Source organism: Callorhinus ursinus, unplaced genomic scaffold, assembly GCF_003265705.2.
Source record: "Callorhinus ursinus isolate GAN/ISIS: 27379988/994484 unplaced genomic scaffold, GSC_fseal_2.0 scaffold9, whole genome shotgun sequence".
Taxonomy (NCBI): Eukaryota; Metazoa; Chordata; class Mammalia; order Carnivora; family Otariidae; genus Callorhinus; species Callorhinus ursinus.
The window spans coordinates 37,247,423-37,263,288 of record NW_027397071.1 but is presented as its reverse complement, the minus strand read 5'-3'; the positions used below and the strand labels follow the sequence as shown (position 1 = coordinate 37,263,288).

General features: G+C 35.0%; 1 protein-coding gene across 8 annotated transcripts in view; it reads right to left on the bottom strand.

Moving 5' to 3' along the window:
* ZZZ3 (zinc finger ZZ-type containing 3) overlaps positions 1-15,866 on the bottom strand; it is a 101,499-nt gene that overhangs the window by 52,361 nt on the left and 33,272 nt on the right. For 4 of the 8 annotated variants that reach the window (XM_025871968.2, XM_025871973.2, XM_073896484.1 and 1 more), the window contains exons 2-4: positions 12,528-12,662; positions 10,788-10,941; positions 4,421-5,976 (exon numbers count right to left, since the gene is read on the bottom strand). In XM_025871968.2, coding sequence (XP_025727753.1) covers positions 4,421-5,925 — 1,505 coding nt within the window. In that variant the 5' untranslated portion in view covers positions 5,926-5,976; positions 10,788-10,941; positions 12,528-12,662. Of the gene's footprint in view, positions 1-4,420; positions 5,977-10,787; positions 10,942-12,382; positions 12,449-12,527; positions 12,663-15,866 lie in introns of all 8 variants that reach the window. The other 4 variants (XM_025871972.2, XM_073896486.1, XM_025871969.2 and 1 more) reach the window with 3 other exon arrangements.

Sequence of the window (15,866 nt, the reverse complement as noted above, 5' to 3'; positions counted from 1 at the left end):
GCAAACGTGACTATGAATCAGAGTATGGGAGTTCTAGTCCTGTATGTACCTCCCAGTAGTGCATCAGAATTTCAGTAAGTAACTTTTAAACCTTAATTACAGCACATACCCTCTGAGCGCTGTGAATTGTGCAAGACTGTTGAATCACAGACCTGTACCTCTGAAACACATAATACATCATATGTTAAGGGGAAAAAAAAAAAAGAAGCTAGCAGGAGGGGAAGAATGAAGGCGAGTAAGTCAGAGGGGGAGACGGACCATGAGAGACGATGGACTCTGAGAAACAAACTGAGAGTTCTAGAGGGGAGGGGGGTGGGGGGATGGGTTAGCCTGGTGATGGGTATTAAAGAGGGCACATTCTGCATGGAGCACTGGGTGTTATGCACAAACAATGAATCATGGAACACTACATCAAAAACTAATGATGTAATGTATGATGATTGATATAATAAAAAAAGGAAAAAAACAAAACCTTAATTATAAGTTAGGAAATGGGGACTGTATAATGCCACCTATGCTATCTACTTCTGAGTTGTAGTGGGTGTCAAATGAGAAACTAGAGGAAATCACTTTGTACCTTATGAAGCAAAGTACAAATGTAACATTATTTTATCTAGGGCAGAATGACTCTCTATTGCTTTCTAAGCAAAATCCATCCCTAGTCCTGGAGCCTTCTGGCCCCTCGAGAGAAACTTAGACAAATAGTAAAAGTAGTCTCAAAGAAAGTGAATCTACAATAAGACCTGATGAGGATTTTCTCTATGCAGCTTCTGAAACTGATGAAGATATCAAATGATTCACATAAGCGTAGTATAAAAGGACATATCATAATTATTTAAAGTACATTAATGTTTTCAGAGAATCAAGTTTAAAAATACAATTCCTATAAATATTCTTTAATATGGCTTGAAAATTTCTTCCCTACAGACTATATGAGCATTACTCTTTTGATAAGCAGTAACTAGCTTATTGTTATACTTTCATTATCTAGAAACTTGAAAATTGGCATAAACATTAATAATCTTATCAATGAGTTAACCCTTCAGGAAACCTCAAGAATCCAAAAACTGTTAATCTGACTTTTCATCCTCTGCCTGTTTATGAAAAGTTATCAGATCTTTAAATGAAGCTATCCAAAGCCCTTCAAATAATTTACTTAAGTATTCTTGTACAATGAGAACTCAGAGAAAATTGACCAAATCACATTTTCTTTTGAATATTTATTTCCCAGTGATTGGCCTTGTGAATTGGGAAAAAAAAGGTCTGAACATTAAAACCCAGGACTTTCCATACCTGCTCTCCCTAGAGCCAGAACTTCAAATCTGAGAGACCTGACTCAATATTTCTGATTCAAAATCCACAAAAGGTCAATTCCCAAAGAGAAAAAGCAAATCACAGTTAAATACATGATCTCAGTCAGTCTGGCTATTTAGGCCCAAAAGGGAGTCACTAGGTATTATCTACCACTTTAACAGAATCTTTCAACCTTGAAGACCAGTTTTTAGACAAAGTGTATTTCTTCTGATTCCCCACCCACTCACATCTAATAAAATAATCTACACCTAGAATCTTGCCAGGAAAAAAAGTTAACCTTCAGTCCCCCTTCCCTTGTTCCTAGTAGAGTTCTCCATTTGGAAAAATAAATATATAAAAGCACACTGTGGGTTTATGTGAATAAGAGGGATGGCATCTAGAGAGGAAACAGGGTTAAGAATCCAGAATGCCCACAAATTCATGTCTCCGGCCTATGGTCTAATTACCATGAATCAGGTCTAAGGCTAGGATTCTACACACAATATCTTTTCAAAAATTTACAAGTCATTAGATGACCCTATATGTAATACCCTTGCAAATAAGACAGATAAATTATAGGCTAAATGGTAGGAGAGAAGATTGCTGATTAAATAATCAATGTTAATTTAGAGAAGAGTTGCAAATGGAATGAGAAGAGCCATGTCCTCTCGGCTCTGGATAAAGAAATATGCCTGCTCAGTGTTTTCTATCAATAACATATTTTTGAATCTGGCCATCAGGAAGTATTCATTCCCTACTGGTAAAGATATTCATGTGTAATCTGGGCAATGCCCAATTCCCAGTTTCAAAGGCACTTATCTGGGGAAATTTACTAGCATGAAGAGAATAAGAAAGGAAAAAAAAAATTTGATGGGGGTGTATTTGTGCACCTGCATGTGCAGGAGAGTATTATTCCATCTACCCATTTATCTTTTTTTCTTTACCCTAAATGCATTTTCAAACCGACAGAAATTAACTTGAGACCTCAAAGCACAAGATGGGTATCATGATGCTATTTTTTACAATGACAATTTGGGTAAAAAAAAAAAAAAAAAAAGCCAACATTATATCCAACCATCTCTCAGCTCTAAACAAAAAGCAAAGGAAAAAGGACATTACTGAAAAGAGATGACATCTAACATGATCAAACATCCTCTCTCAATTTTCTTTAAATTATCTCTAACCAAAATGCTAATCAAGACACTCTCACTCTCCATCTCACTCTTCCCAATATGCTTCCGTTGGAGGGAAAAAAAAAGTTAAAAGTGAAGTGTCTAAAGGTGCTACCTTCAAAGGACTGGAGGAAGGCAAAAAAGCAAGGAGGAGTTATTTCTTTTGCCCAACGTCACCAAATGAGGCATTACATTGAAAATACTGTCGCCAAGAAAGCAACTACCACCCAAATCCCAAAGGACTTTGCACACCGTGAGAAACCCATGAAACTATATTGTTCTCATTCTCAAAGGCTTAAGAATATGGAACATTACTCTTTAAATATTATGGTCATTATCTTTAGACAACTGTTTTATAGGTTTATCATCCCTGAGAATGATCATCAGGAGAGCTCCAACAAAAAATGTAACATAATGAATTAATGGGAAAATATTTTCCATCAATATACCAGCTAAGCCTTAAGAGAGCATCTCTTTGCCAAAGAAACAATAAAAAGAAAAGAACAAAAATGAGTACCATTTTATAAAAATGCACACTTCTTGAATTCTTGGTTTTTCTCTAACATATGCTCTGCTTCTTCTGCCTGCAGATAACAACTCTGTTTTTAAAAACTGATGCATAATACTAATGGTAAGAACTCTATTTATCTGAAATTGGAAAAAACTTCACTTATTCATTTATTGAATTTTCTACCTCAAATTGGACTTCAAATATTTCAAATACATAAAAATGCTAACCGTTTTACAAAATGAATGAATAAAATGCTTGGATAAAATGACCTCTCTACTAAACTAAATAGTAAAATACATTTTATTAAAAAAAAAAAAAAAAAAAGGAAAATTTTCAGAGAAGAAACATGCTAAAAGGCCACCATATTATGTCATGGTCCACAACTAGGATTTGATACTTTGATCTGATACATACCAGAATCTGGGAATTGTCACAATAAGAACATTACAAAGTTTTCTCAAATCAGTGTTTTCACACAGCCTATAAAATCTGTGCTAATAATTCAAAAGCTTACTTTGTAGGAGTAAAGGTGATTAACTCATGTATGTCTTTTACTGTTTTTGATCACGATGTTCATGATAAGCACTGTTCACTATTCATTAATGTTCCTTTCAGGATTATTCAGAGTTAGCTCCAATTCATTTGTGTTACTACCCAGAATACTTTAAAGCAAATCTAAGCAAAATCGTGATAAATTTGGACATTCTATTTTTAAAAATACCTTCATTACAAAGGTTAAGAAATGACAGCATTTTAAGATAGCCTCCCCTTCTAATTTAGAATCAGGAGAAAGTTGTCTCCAATACTTTATGTAAACTATAGAGCCAACTATAACTCTTGCTAATGTGCTAATTACAATGTACAATTACCTATCATAGTTTTAACAGTAATATCTATTTCTGAAAATCATGAAAGTCAAAGGTAATGCATAAAGTACATTTTAAATGAAAAGTTTTAATTGGAAATTAGATAGCTTGCCAGATTTCCCTTATCTATACAATGTCTAAGCACTCATTAATTGTTCTACGCTGTCTGGAAGGCACAGACACTTCATAAAGCTCTACAACTATATATCCAAAGTGTATTGTGATAACTAAAGATGTTTCCATTTTACAAATTAACTGAAATGGTATAAAACTTATTAATAAACAAAAACGCCATCAACCACGTTTCCATGTCTTTTCTAATTGAGATGTGTGAAATATCAAAACTAGAAAAACCATATAGCCATTGAGAAGAGTAATAAAGTTGAGTTTTAAAGTCTTTCCTTTTTTGGAGTTTTTTTAAGAGTTGAGATAATCATTATGTTAAACCTAAAATTTCAGCTAAAGCATTAATCTTAGCTATAATAAAAATGCTATGAATAGACATTTATGAACAGATACCGAAAACGTGGGGGAATAATAAACAAAGCAGAATTCATGGTTACCATATTTACACATACTCTTTGTTGTGTTTCAGTGCCACATGATCTGATTCAAAGTAATAAACATCAGGATCATCATCTTCTTCTTCTGTATTGTGCGGATTGGCACTCTCTTTGGCAGATGGCAAATGTCCAATATTAAGTCTTGCCTCTGAGGGTGGCTTACTTAGTCCTTCACTCCCATAATTTTCAGAGTCACAAAATATTCCTTTTTCATTCTGAGAAATTTCATCAGGATTTGTGGGAGATTCACTTATGTTATCACTAACAGTTGCGTTTGTTTCATTGGGACTAAGATTATTCTCCTCAAATTGTCCATTTTCTCTGCAAGGAGAACTGTTTTTAGTGGGACTACCTCTGGTAGGGGCCGCCCTTCGTGGTGAAGTTCTCAGAGTATATCGATGTTCTTGAGGTTCTGATAAAGACATCATTTGAGCTGAAACACAGTCTAGAGCAGAAGATGATTCTGGTTCTCCAGAGACTGGCATACTCTCAAGACTTGTGTCCAGGGCGTTATTGGTGTTTTCATTACACTGCTCTTTTGAGACACTGCTATCTCCCACCACATCTACTTCCTCCTCAGAATCCCTTAAGGATGACTGAATTTCAGAAAAGGGGCCTGTAGCTGGCTCAGTAGTCAGCTGATTAACATGTTCCACAGGCAGGCAGGCAGTTACTATTTTGTGGTCCTCCAACTTGACCTGCACTTCTGAATTTGTGCAAGGCACGTTATGGTCTATATAACTGTCCTCCTTCCTACTATCAAGGAACATTGAAGTGTGGGTATCCGAATCCCCATTTTCAGCTACTGACTTTTCCTGCAACACATACGAACCAGTGCTATTTTGTTTAGTGTTCCCATCAGGCTGACAGTCATCACAGTTTATAACAGCTGAATCACTGTCATCAACACCATTGACAGCCAAATAGCCTGTGATTTCTTCAACTACTGCAGAATTAAGTGGCCCTTCCTCACTGACATTCACCTTTTTAATTTCCCTTTTCTCACAATCATCCAGTATAAGACATCGACAAGCTCGTTTAGTCCCTTGAAAATCTGCATCATTGTCCACTACTGTATTCCTCTGTTCTACTGACTCCTTGTCTGATTTTATAGGCGAATCTTCTTCTGAACTGTTTGGTGCTTCAGATCTAAGACAACGCTTAATTCTTTTTAAAACTGGTGAAACAGGTTCTGTTTGCCTTCTCTCACAATTTTCTACAGCCTGCCTTTCTACGTTATCTTTTTCTGAAGAAGAAAGTCCTCTTTTCCTAGGGCTTACCCATGATTCTCGAGTACTTTGCTGTTTTAAATCAGTAGTTCTTCCATTATTATTTCCTTTCTGAATCTGCACAGGCTCTGGTCTCTTCTTTGGTGATCTTGATCGTACTTGAGAATGAGAAGAGATTTCTTCAGGGTGAGCAATGCTACGATTCCTTAAAGTTCTACCACAAAAAGATTCATCCAAGCCGTTTAACCCCACTGTTGATCTTGTAACACGAGTAGATCGGGAAGCAGCCATACTATGGCAAGTCCCTACAATACGGTCATCATGATCCACTCATTGGGAAACCTTCAAAAATGTAAACAAAATAATGAGAAAAAGGTAATAGTTAATATACCTAAAACAAAAGCATAAAGCTATTAACTTTTAAATCCAAGTATAGCCAATATTAATTACGTGATATAATTTCTTTTATTAATATTTCCAAAAATGATATTAATAATAGCTAACAATTATATGACACTTAATATGTTCCAGGAATTCTTCTATATGCTTTACATACATTAACTCACTTAAGTCTCACACCAATTAAGATAGGTGCTATTATCATCCCTACTTTACAAATGAGGAGGGTGAGGTATCTGTACCGTTTAAGTGATCTGTCCAAAACCACACACTTAAGTGGCAGGGCAGGGTTCTAGAGACCATGCCCTTAACCTGCCCTGCTGTGTATCTGCCTCTCAGATACACAGGCACAAAGGGCCCAGAAAAGATTTCCCTGAAAGACAGGATTTCATCTTGGTTATTAAAATAATACCCTTGAATTTAGATAGCAATTATCACAAAAACTATTCCAATCATTTCTTATGTTTTCTCAAAACATTCCTGGGAGGTAAAGTGGTAGAGCAGAGCAGACCAAAAATGAGTTTTTGGTCAAATCCTTGGATGACAAACTATGTGACATCCAAAAAATTTTGGTTGCAGTAGAATTTTTGTAATCAAGCAGATGAATAGTATCACAATCCTAGCTTGCAACAGCTAAAAGCAAAACAGAGCAAAACCAAATCTCCCTAATCTCTAGAAGTACAGCCATAAATCAGCAAGTGAAAGGAAGTATTCTGAAGAGGATGGAAGAAAAAGAAAAGGAGCCCCAAAGCAAATATTACATCTAAGAAATCAGGACTACATATATATAACCCCACTTTCTCCTTTGAATTCCTGTATATACGTATATGCCACAGTTTTGACGCATGTTGGGAGATGAGCTGGTTTTCTGGTGTGGATGTTTGGTGTTTCTAAGGTAGAAATGCAAGGGAAATTGAAAAATGCCCTGACTGATCCATCTGGATAAACTCTGAGTGGTTATTATTTTCCAAAGTTTCCCCCATAAAGCAGAATAAAGGAGCTATTAACATTTTAAGTATCCATTCTTCTCTTCCTCTTCTGTTTAGCTTTCACAAGATAATCTGCCACTTCACTGCTTAATTTCCAAATGGGGTGTAGGATGGATAGAGAAAGAGGCCAATAATGGCTGTGGTAGGTAGTTTCATGGTATCCTCCCGCCTCCCTTTGCCATGCTTCCCATAGTCTCCTTCTCATATAAACCCTCCAAATGCCATTCTACCCCTTCCCCTGCAAACCAAATATAATCTCTCCTTTGCCTCAACTAGAAGTGTTTAATAGTAGAAAGGTTATGAAAAACTACAGAAGCCATAGCAACATGCTGCCACGTACAAAAAAAAGAAACATTAAAGGGAACTGTCTTCCTGTTTCTGCCTGATAACAAATGAATTTAAGTTTCCTAAAAAGTATGTAAGTTGACTGAGTTTAATTTTGTTTCAGAGTAAGGCATATTTTTCAATTTTTAATTAACAATTTTTTAAATCTTACAAGACTCACAAAACCAGCTCTGGGATTAGAGTATGATAATTTGTTCTAGAGAATTCCACAGCCATCTCATGAACAACAAATACAGGACACCAGTCAGAACTTAGAAATACATTTCACATAGTAAACTTTTACTATTTTGGGATTCATTAGAGGGATGTAACATGTAATTCTCTTTTGCTTAAATCTTGTCATGAAGATTACAGTCTATTTTAAATCACAGGTAATAAATACTGAATGTCCCATAAATACCCACTTTTAATTACAAAAAATTCAAGTTAAATTTCGAATATTTCAAAAAAGCACAAACTAAAAAATGTTAAAATCAGTTTATTTGTTTCATATACTCAAATGTGGAACTCTCAAATTTGAAGATTATTGATTTTGATATTAATTATCTATGTAAATACACAAACATAATATTTAAACTTTACTTACAAAATCGAATGCAAACATATTTAACACTAATTTAATTATATTCATAATTATTCAAAAATTGATTATGTTCATAATTTATGATTCAAAAATAGTACTGTCAACAGTAATATTTTATAAACACCCAAAAAAGAATCTCTTAATCTTTATTTTTTAAAATGTAATGCCAATTAAGGGCATATAAACTTCAAAGGATTCTAGTAACAGGTACCACTAGCCCTTCTTTTCTTTCCATACCAATCTAAATGAAAGCAAAATCTCTGCCTTGTCATTATTAATAAAATAAACCTATTATTATTACTACTCAGAGTTACTTGTAAAGAACATATATAACATTATTACACAGTATTATACATGTATACATATGTATAATTATAAAACACCACCTTAATGAATGCCTATTTCTTCACTATTCCAGTGATCAAAACACTGATTAATATGAAAGATGAAACCTCTTTTTGTTTCTTCTGATCCCTGAAAAGCATTTTTATTCCATTCATCAACCACAATAAAGTCCGTTTTAGTAACAGTTCTCAAATCCTGTGCTATTGAGCCATATTTAAAGCGAACTTGTTTTATACAAGGACCCTTTTGGTACCTCAAACTCTTGCAAACTCCAAGTGTGGCCTGAGAACCAGCATCATGGCAACTCTTGGAAGCTTGTTGGAAATGCAGAATATCAGGCCCTGCCCCAGACCGACCAATTAATCAGATTCCCAGGTGATTTATATGCCGATCAGGATTTGAGAAGCATTGACTCAGACCACTACATCCAGACAATATTCTTTTAAAATAATACAGTCATCAGGTTCAAACTAGATTAGATCTATGTATAATATATCCTTAAATTCCTTGAGTCTAGTAATAAAAATTTATAAATAAAGCCATGATTACTTTGGCTAAACTAGTACCAAAGAGAGGACTCAAATCTCTTGCCTGACATTAACATACTGCATGCACTTAAGGTAATAAATTGGTAAAAATTCTTAAGACTAAATGAAATTTAAACACTCTTCCCTCTGATTTTGTTTTCTTCTGTTCTAACCTTTTTCTTCATCTTTTCTATTTTGAATAGGCATATATAAAGGCACATACTTTCTGTAGTTATCTAATAAACTGAGCACAAATTTCAATTACCAAAAAGGGACTAAATCTGTCCTGATTATCTCAACCAAGTCTCAAAGTTGTTTTGCCATGCTTAGCTAAGTATTATAGACTCAAGTAGCTGTCTTCCTCATTTTAGCTGCATAATACAGTTACTGAAGAAATTCAGTGAAGAGGTTTGGAGCACAAAATTATATTCCTGCTAAAAATTAAATTACTAAGGGAACAGAAAGGAACTTATATACAAACTAAGTATCTCAGAAAATACCCTTGGCTAGTTAACTAAATAGGAGGCACATGGTGAAAACCTTAGCCAGCACCCAACTAGAACTAGAAATTCAATCATCTAATTTCAGAATTAAGGGAAACTATTAACATATTCATATGGCAAAACGTAATCTAGCAACTAGAATGAAGTTTTTCCTATATGTTATCTACCAACTAATGAATATGGCACTTCCTAGAACAGAAGAGAATATGACCAACCCATCACTATAATTAAAGAGACTCCCATCCTTTCTTCTCCACCCTTATAAGCTTTCACCCTTTTGGAGAGCACATCAAGGACAGTCAACCAAATTTCAACCTGTCTATTCATGTTAAGCCCCAAATCCTACCTATAATTCTAACATCTCACCCATGTTGTTGAACTATCCTCCCCCCAAATTTTAATCTACTTATACCTCAAATCTAACTGTAGGATTCTGAAACAGTATCAGCTGCATTTCAGATCATAAATGTCCAGCCCTGTGATCCCATCTGCAGAACTGCATCAATATGAACTAAAAGTAATAATAAACATTAAACTAAAATGGTCCACCTAATGAAACACTACTCTAGCTATCACCTTTACTTATGAGAAAGAAATCTCAAAAAGATTTTTCAAAGATAATACCTATAACCTTCTGCTCCACTATAATTACTAAAGTAGTATGGTTTATTTTGGGAATTGAGGGACTGGCAATCATCCATTAACATCAACGTTCTAGCCAATATTTATTAACACAATATTTAGTTTTATTAATTGAACAATTTTTAGGAAACTGGTCGTGATACCATACCAAACCAAAGTGAAAGGCAAAAAGAACAACTGGAAAGTATTACCAATATGATTTCTACCTAGAACATAAACATGAGTTGCTTAGTAATGGTTCAGACCATCCTTGTCATACAATTTTTTTAAGACAAATTTCTTCAGCTGAGCAATTACCACTATCAGGTTAAAAGTAGGAGAGTGAAACGTGGGAACCCACCTATGCAATTCAACTTAAAGTTCTTAATATTTGTGTTTTGAAGCTGTGAATTCTATTATGTACTGCCTTACATAAAGGGATCTCTTCTTTCTTCCCCATTAAGAGAGACAAATAGATATAGATAACATAGATACATTGACAGAAAGCTGAATGAATACATGCTTTAAAAGAAAATTGGGGAGAAGTAGAAGTCAAGGAATTTCATAATGCCCCTTGAATCAAAAATACCTAGGGTGTCAAAGACAGGTATAATGCTCTCGAGAGTCCAATGTACTTAGTCACTTCATTTATACCCCTGTTGCGAAGAGTGGGAAAATATTTCAACCCTAACCCATTCCCTATAGCTCCACATTCCTATGAACTGCCAGCCAACTGCACAAAATGCCATGCAGAAGAAAGTATAGAAATGTAACAAGTCAACCCTCCCACAAAAATATCAAACTATAGTTGTCTTCACTACTGCAAAACTAAGTAACTTACCTGTACAACCAAAGATCTATCATTGTGGAAATATTATCTCTTTTCCTTATATCCTGAAGGAGTTGGAGCTATGATCTAGAATAGAGCTTAAGCATCAGGGTTTCAGACTCTCAGCTTCAGCCATGGAGAATACTAGAACCTCCTAAATTCCTTTCTTTAAAATAATAAAAAAAAAAATTAAAGAAACAAATTAACTTATGCTAATAGATTTACCCCTTCTATAAGAGGAAACAGCAGATAACAGAGTATCTATTCATAGTAACATCTTAGTAACTCTGTAGCCTCGGAGATACCAAGAAACTGGAAAAGGATTTTTAAAAACCAACAAAAACAAAGCAAAAAGACCTTGAAATATACTGAATCCTCATAACAACTTATTACTAGTTTGCATCAAAATGTTACTCCATTCTTCTCTGGAGTCTACGGGCAATATTTTGTTGAGGTGACCCAAAGACTGCCTTTGATAAAATTTCTCATACAGAATTTATAATCTCTTACTCTTATTCTAGAGGCCCTCCCAAACTTTGGCCTTCAAGTATTCAAAACTGGGACTGAAAAATAATTTCAGTTATGCATACCAAAGAATCAAATAAGTCTTCAAACATCTGTATGATAACCCTGATGATTACTAAAGTGCCTTAAGACTCTATTATCATGAAAAATTTCTATTATTTTTGGCATATGGATTTTCAACTAGGACAAAAACAATATGGACTTTCTGCTTTTAGTACCCAGTTGGCCAGATATTTTAATTAATCTAAGTATACTCCATTTCTTGGACAGTCTCTTTAATTAAGAGTTTTACTTTATAATAATGTATATATGATATCCTTTTCAGAGAATCTGGCTAAATCGTTATCATAAGTGCCCATCTGGAAACAAGAAGGAACACCAGGGAAAAGACTAGTGATGTTTATGATGCAGACTGTCACTTTATTATAAACATGAAAGTAAATATTCTAAAAGTAGATATTCTAAAAGATTTTCACAATGAAGGATTACAATTTTAAAACTGATGCAGTTAACAAACCTTGTAAACTAGAGTTACTGCCTAGTAAAAATAAACAGATTACAGTTTTAGTAAGCTAGGAGATCAGTACTAATATCTAATATCTACAGATGCAACCTCTCCCAAATATCGCCTGTAAATTCGTGAAAAACACAACATAGGAAAATTGTCTAAATAAAATTATTTAATACATTAAGAAATATTCTAAATTAACATAAGGAGGGTGCACAGTGAAAACATGATCCTACAAAAAGTAACCCTTGACTTGAAAATTCACTCATCTTACAACAAAGATTCCAACTGCCAACTCCTTAACACCCAACCTCGAAAGCCTTTCACAAACATGGCAAAACGTTACATTCTATAGCGTGTGGTGGGGGTGGCAAACATCAGGGGCAGAGGATCCACAATTTAAGATGTATCTCTGAGTACACATGGAGATGCCCATTCCATCACTTTATTCCAGTTCCAGTTGGCCACCTTCTACCCATTGTGGATTGGGTTTACTATAGGAGCCTCACTCATTATATTTTTACCAGGCAAGGATATCTGCAACTGTCATTTTCACAGAAGAACTGATACTTACAGCTGAGTTCTAACAGTATTATGATAGACAGGATCACCCAGATATGTTTCTCAAAAGCCTGATACACTGAAAAAGAAACTTTAGTCAATTACTTCTACTAACTAAAGCCCCCTTGGCCTTAATTAAGATTACATTTTTTTCTTACCTTTTTAAAAGTGTTTTTCGCCTAGTATTTGATTCCCAAGCGTCTGTATTTATCTGTCATCACTGTTAATGTCCATGTTACATTGAGACTTCAGGTATTAATTATTTATATGGATGTACTAGCACAACTTGATATCTGTGAAGGGAAACCACAATATAGTCACTATGGATGTGTTACTGTTTACAGGTATGTGGATAAAAGTGATATTTCTAAACACTTAGATAACACACTGCATTCTCTACTAAGCTGTACAAATAATTCCTTATATTAGGCTACAAAGTATGTGCTATCTTCAATAGACTAAGATGATTTGCTAACACTCTTACCAATGCTTCTCAGAGTACCCACATAAAATGTTTCAAAATTTAATTCTAAATTAAAATTCTTACAAATTTGAGAGCTCTACAGATTCCTTTTCTAACTACCAATGTAGACATAGCTCATTTTCCAGAAGCCTGTAATTGCTCAGGCATTAAAAGTATTTTGGAGCTCCTGGGTGGCTCAGTCGTTAAGCGTCTGCCTTCGGCTCAGGTCATGATCCTAGGGTCCTGGGATCAAGCTCCGCCTCGGGCTCCCTGCTCAGTGGGAAGCCTGCTTCTCCCTCTCCCACTCCCCCTGCTTGTGTTCCCTCTCTCACTGTGTCTCTGTCAGAGAAATAAATAAAATTAAAAAAAAAAAAAACAAGTATTGTGTGTGTGTGTGTGTTTTTTACAATAAATCTATAATGGTTAAAAATGCAGTAAAAAAGATCATGACTTTCTCTTAAATGTGACTTTAAAACATTCCATGTCTTTTAGAGTAATGATTTTGTCTTATCCCTCTACAAGTAATTTTTGAACAGTAGCTATCCAAACATTCCCTAAAAGTTAGCTTCTTTAGGGTGCCTGGGTGGCTCTGTCGTTAAGCAACTGCCTTCAGCTCAGGTCATGATCCTGGAGTCCCAGGATCAAGTCCCGCATCAGGCTCCCTGTTCAGCAGCGAGTCTGCTTCTCCCCCTGACCCTCCTCCCTCTCATGCTCTCTCTCATTCTCTCTCTCAAATAAATAAAAAAATCTTTAAAAAAAAGTAAGCTTCTTTAAAAACCTAAGATTTTTAGATTATAGATTACAACTCTGAGAAACACGTCAATGAACTTATAATCATGAAAAAAAGCATTATATAAACTTTTAAGTCATTCCAACCAGTTTATTAGAAATACATGAGTTACAAAAAACCTCATTCATATGTATCATAGAAATCTACAAATGGCATTCTAAAATGATTTACCATTGTATGCCATTCCAAATTCCCATATAATAAAAAGAAAAAGCAAAAATCTACACAGAAATGCAGATAGCCAGAGTGCCTGGGTGGCTCAGTTGGTTAGGTGTCCAACTCTTGATTTTGGCTCAGGTCATGATCTCAGGGTTGTGAGATCAAGTCCCAAAGTTGGGCTTCATGCTGGGCATGGAGCCTGTTCTGGATTCTCTTTCTCCCTCTCCTTTTGCCCCTCCCCTACTTGCGTGGGCATGTGCATATGAGCATTCTCTCTCTCAAAAATGGAAGGAAGGAAGAACGGAAGGGAGGGAGGGAGGGAGGAAGAAACGAAGGAAAAAGATAGCCTTACACCCGTTTGTGAATAAAATTTGATAGTGGAGTTGTCAACCTGCCAGATCTCACCAGTGAAAAGCTTCATTATACTAGAGTAGAAACTTAATATAATGTTATGCCAGTTATGTTTCAATTAAAAAAAAAACCAAGAGAACAAGACGATGGAATAGTGTTTAAGAAACACTGATATCTACCAACAAGGACTTACAAGTCTATTCATTTGTTTACAAATGTTAAACAATACCATAAAAAATTAACACTATTAGCGTAAACACTAACATCTTTATTACTAAATTTAAAAGTTGCTATATATTCTCTTGTAACAAGCAAATTATACTAGCCAAAATTCTTATATTCCTTACACTGCATTCTGTTTTCTTCACTATACATTTCAAATGGAGCAGATAGGGTAGTTTGGTTTGTGATAGCTACAATAATTTTTTATTTGAATTATTTAACTATAGTAACTTCCAGAAATTTAAAAAACTTAGCTCTTCTGTCTTTTAAAAGCATACAAAATGGAAAACCATTTAAATCCTATTCCTAAGGCCTTCGTATTTATTCCTTGCTACAGAACTTTGCTTGTTTTCACATACTAATAAAATCAACAGACTATTCAAGAATTCCAAAGGCAAATCCAAAACCAATCTTGACTGAAAAGAATTACTTTTCCTACTATTTGCAGTCTAACACTGGTGCTACTGTGCTAAATAGATTACAGAATCTAAGATTCATGGCACATATGAAATCACTTCAAAAGACTACAGAAAATCCCACTAGAAAATATTACCAGTTCTACTGATATAACAAAGTTATAAGCTACACAACTTACTATAAAACTGTGATGTCTAAACTAAATGCAACCTAAATTATAAGACACTGAAATTTTTTTAGTTTTATAGAACCTTAGAAAAATTTCAAGACAAAAGTTACATACAGATTCATATTAGTACCCAATTCTTCAGTGGCTATAAGTGAAAATACTGAATTGTGCACTATACCCTATCTTTAAATGATTTTAAAAGAAACAGATGAGGACATTCAAAGGTGGCTGTAAAAAGCATTAGGATAATGCTCAGGGACAGAAACACCTTTGCTAGACAATTAAACTTATCACACTCACTTGCTATAGATAACTAAATTGAATATTTGGTGCAAAGTATAACCAAAGAAGAGCACACTTTCCTGGGTCCCTAAGTTGTCTGGAACCACAGTTTCTGTGTCTTGGATGCCTTCAAAAGATTTTAGAGATAAACCTATATTTCACAGTCAACAGAAAGGTAGCAGAAGCATGGGTTTGATAGGAGACAGAAATATGATTCCCTACCATCAAAAATAACTAACAACTATCTGACCATGAGTAAGACACTTTGCTCTTCTATGCTTCATTTCCTCATCTAATAAACAGGAGTACTTCTCAGGGTTACTCTGAAGTTCAGAAGAGATTATGTCTGTGAAGTACTTTAGCTTACTGGTTTTCAAACACTAGTGTGCCTAAGGAATTCCCGAACCCTGGGGCGCATGACTGGCTCAGCTGGTTAAGCATCTGCCTTCAGCTCAGGTCATGATCTCAGGGGCCTGGGATGGAGCCCTGCACTGGGCTCCCTGCTCAGTGGGAAGCCTACATCTTCCCCTCCCTCTGCATGCATCTCCTTCCTCTGCCTGCCGCTCCCCCTGCTTGTGTTCTCTCTCTCTCTGTCAAATAAATAAATAAAATTTAAAAAAAAAAAAAACAAAACACAAAGGGAT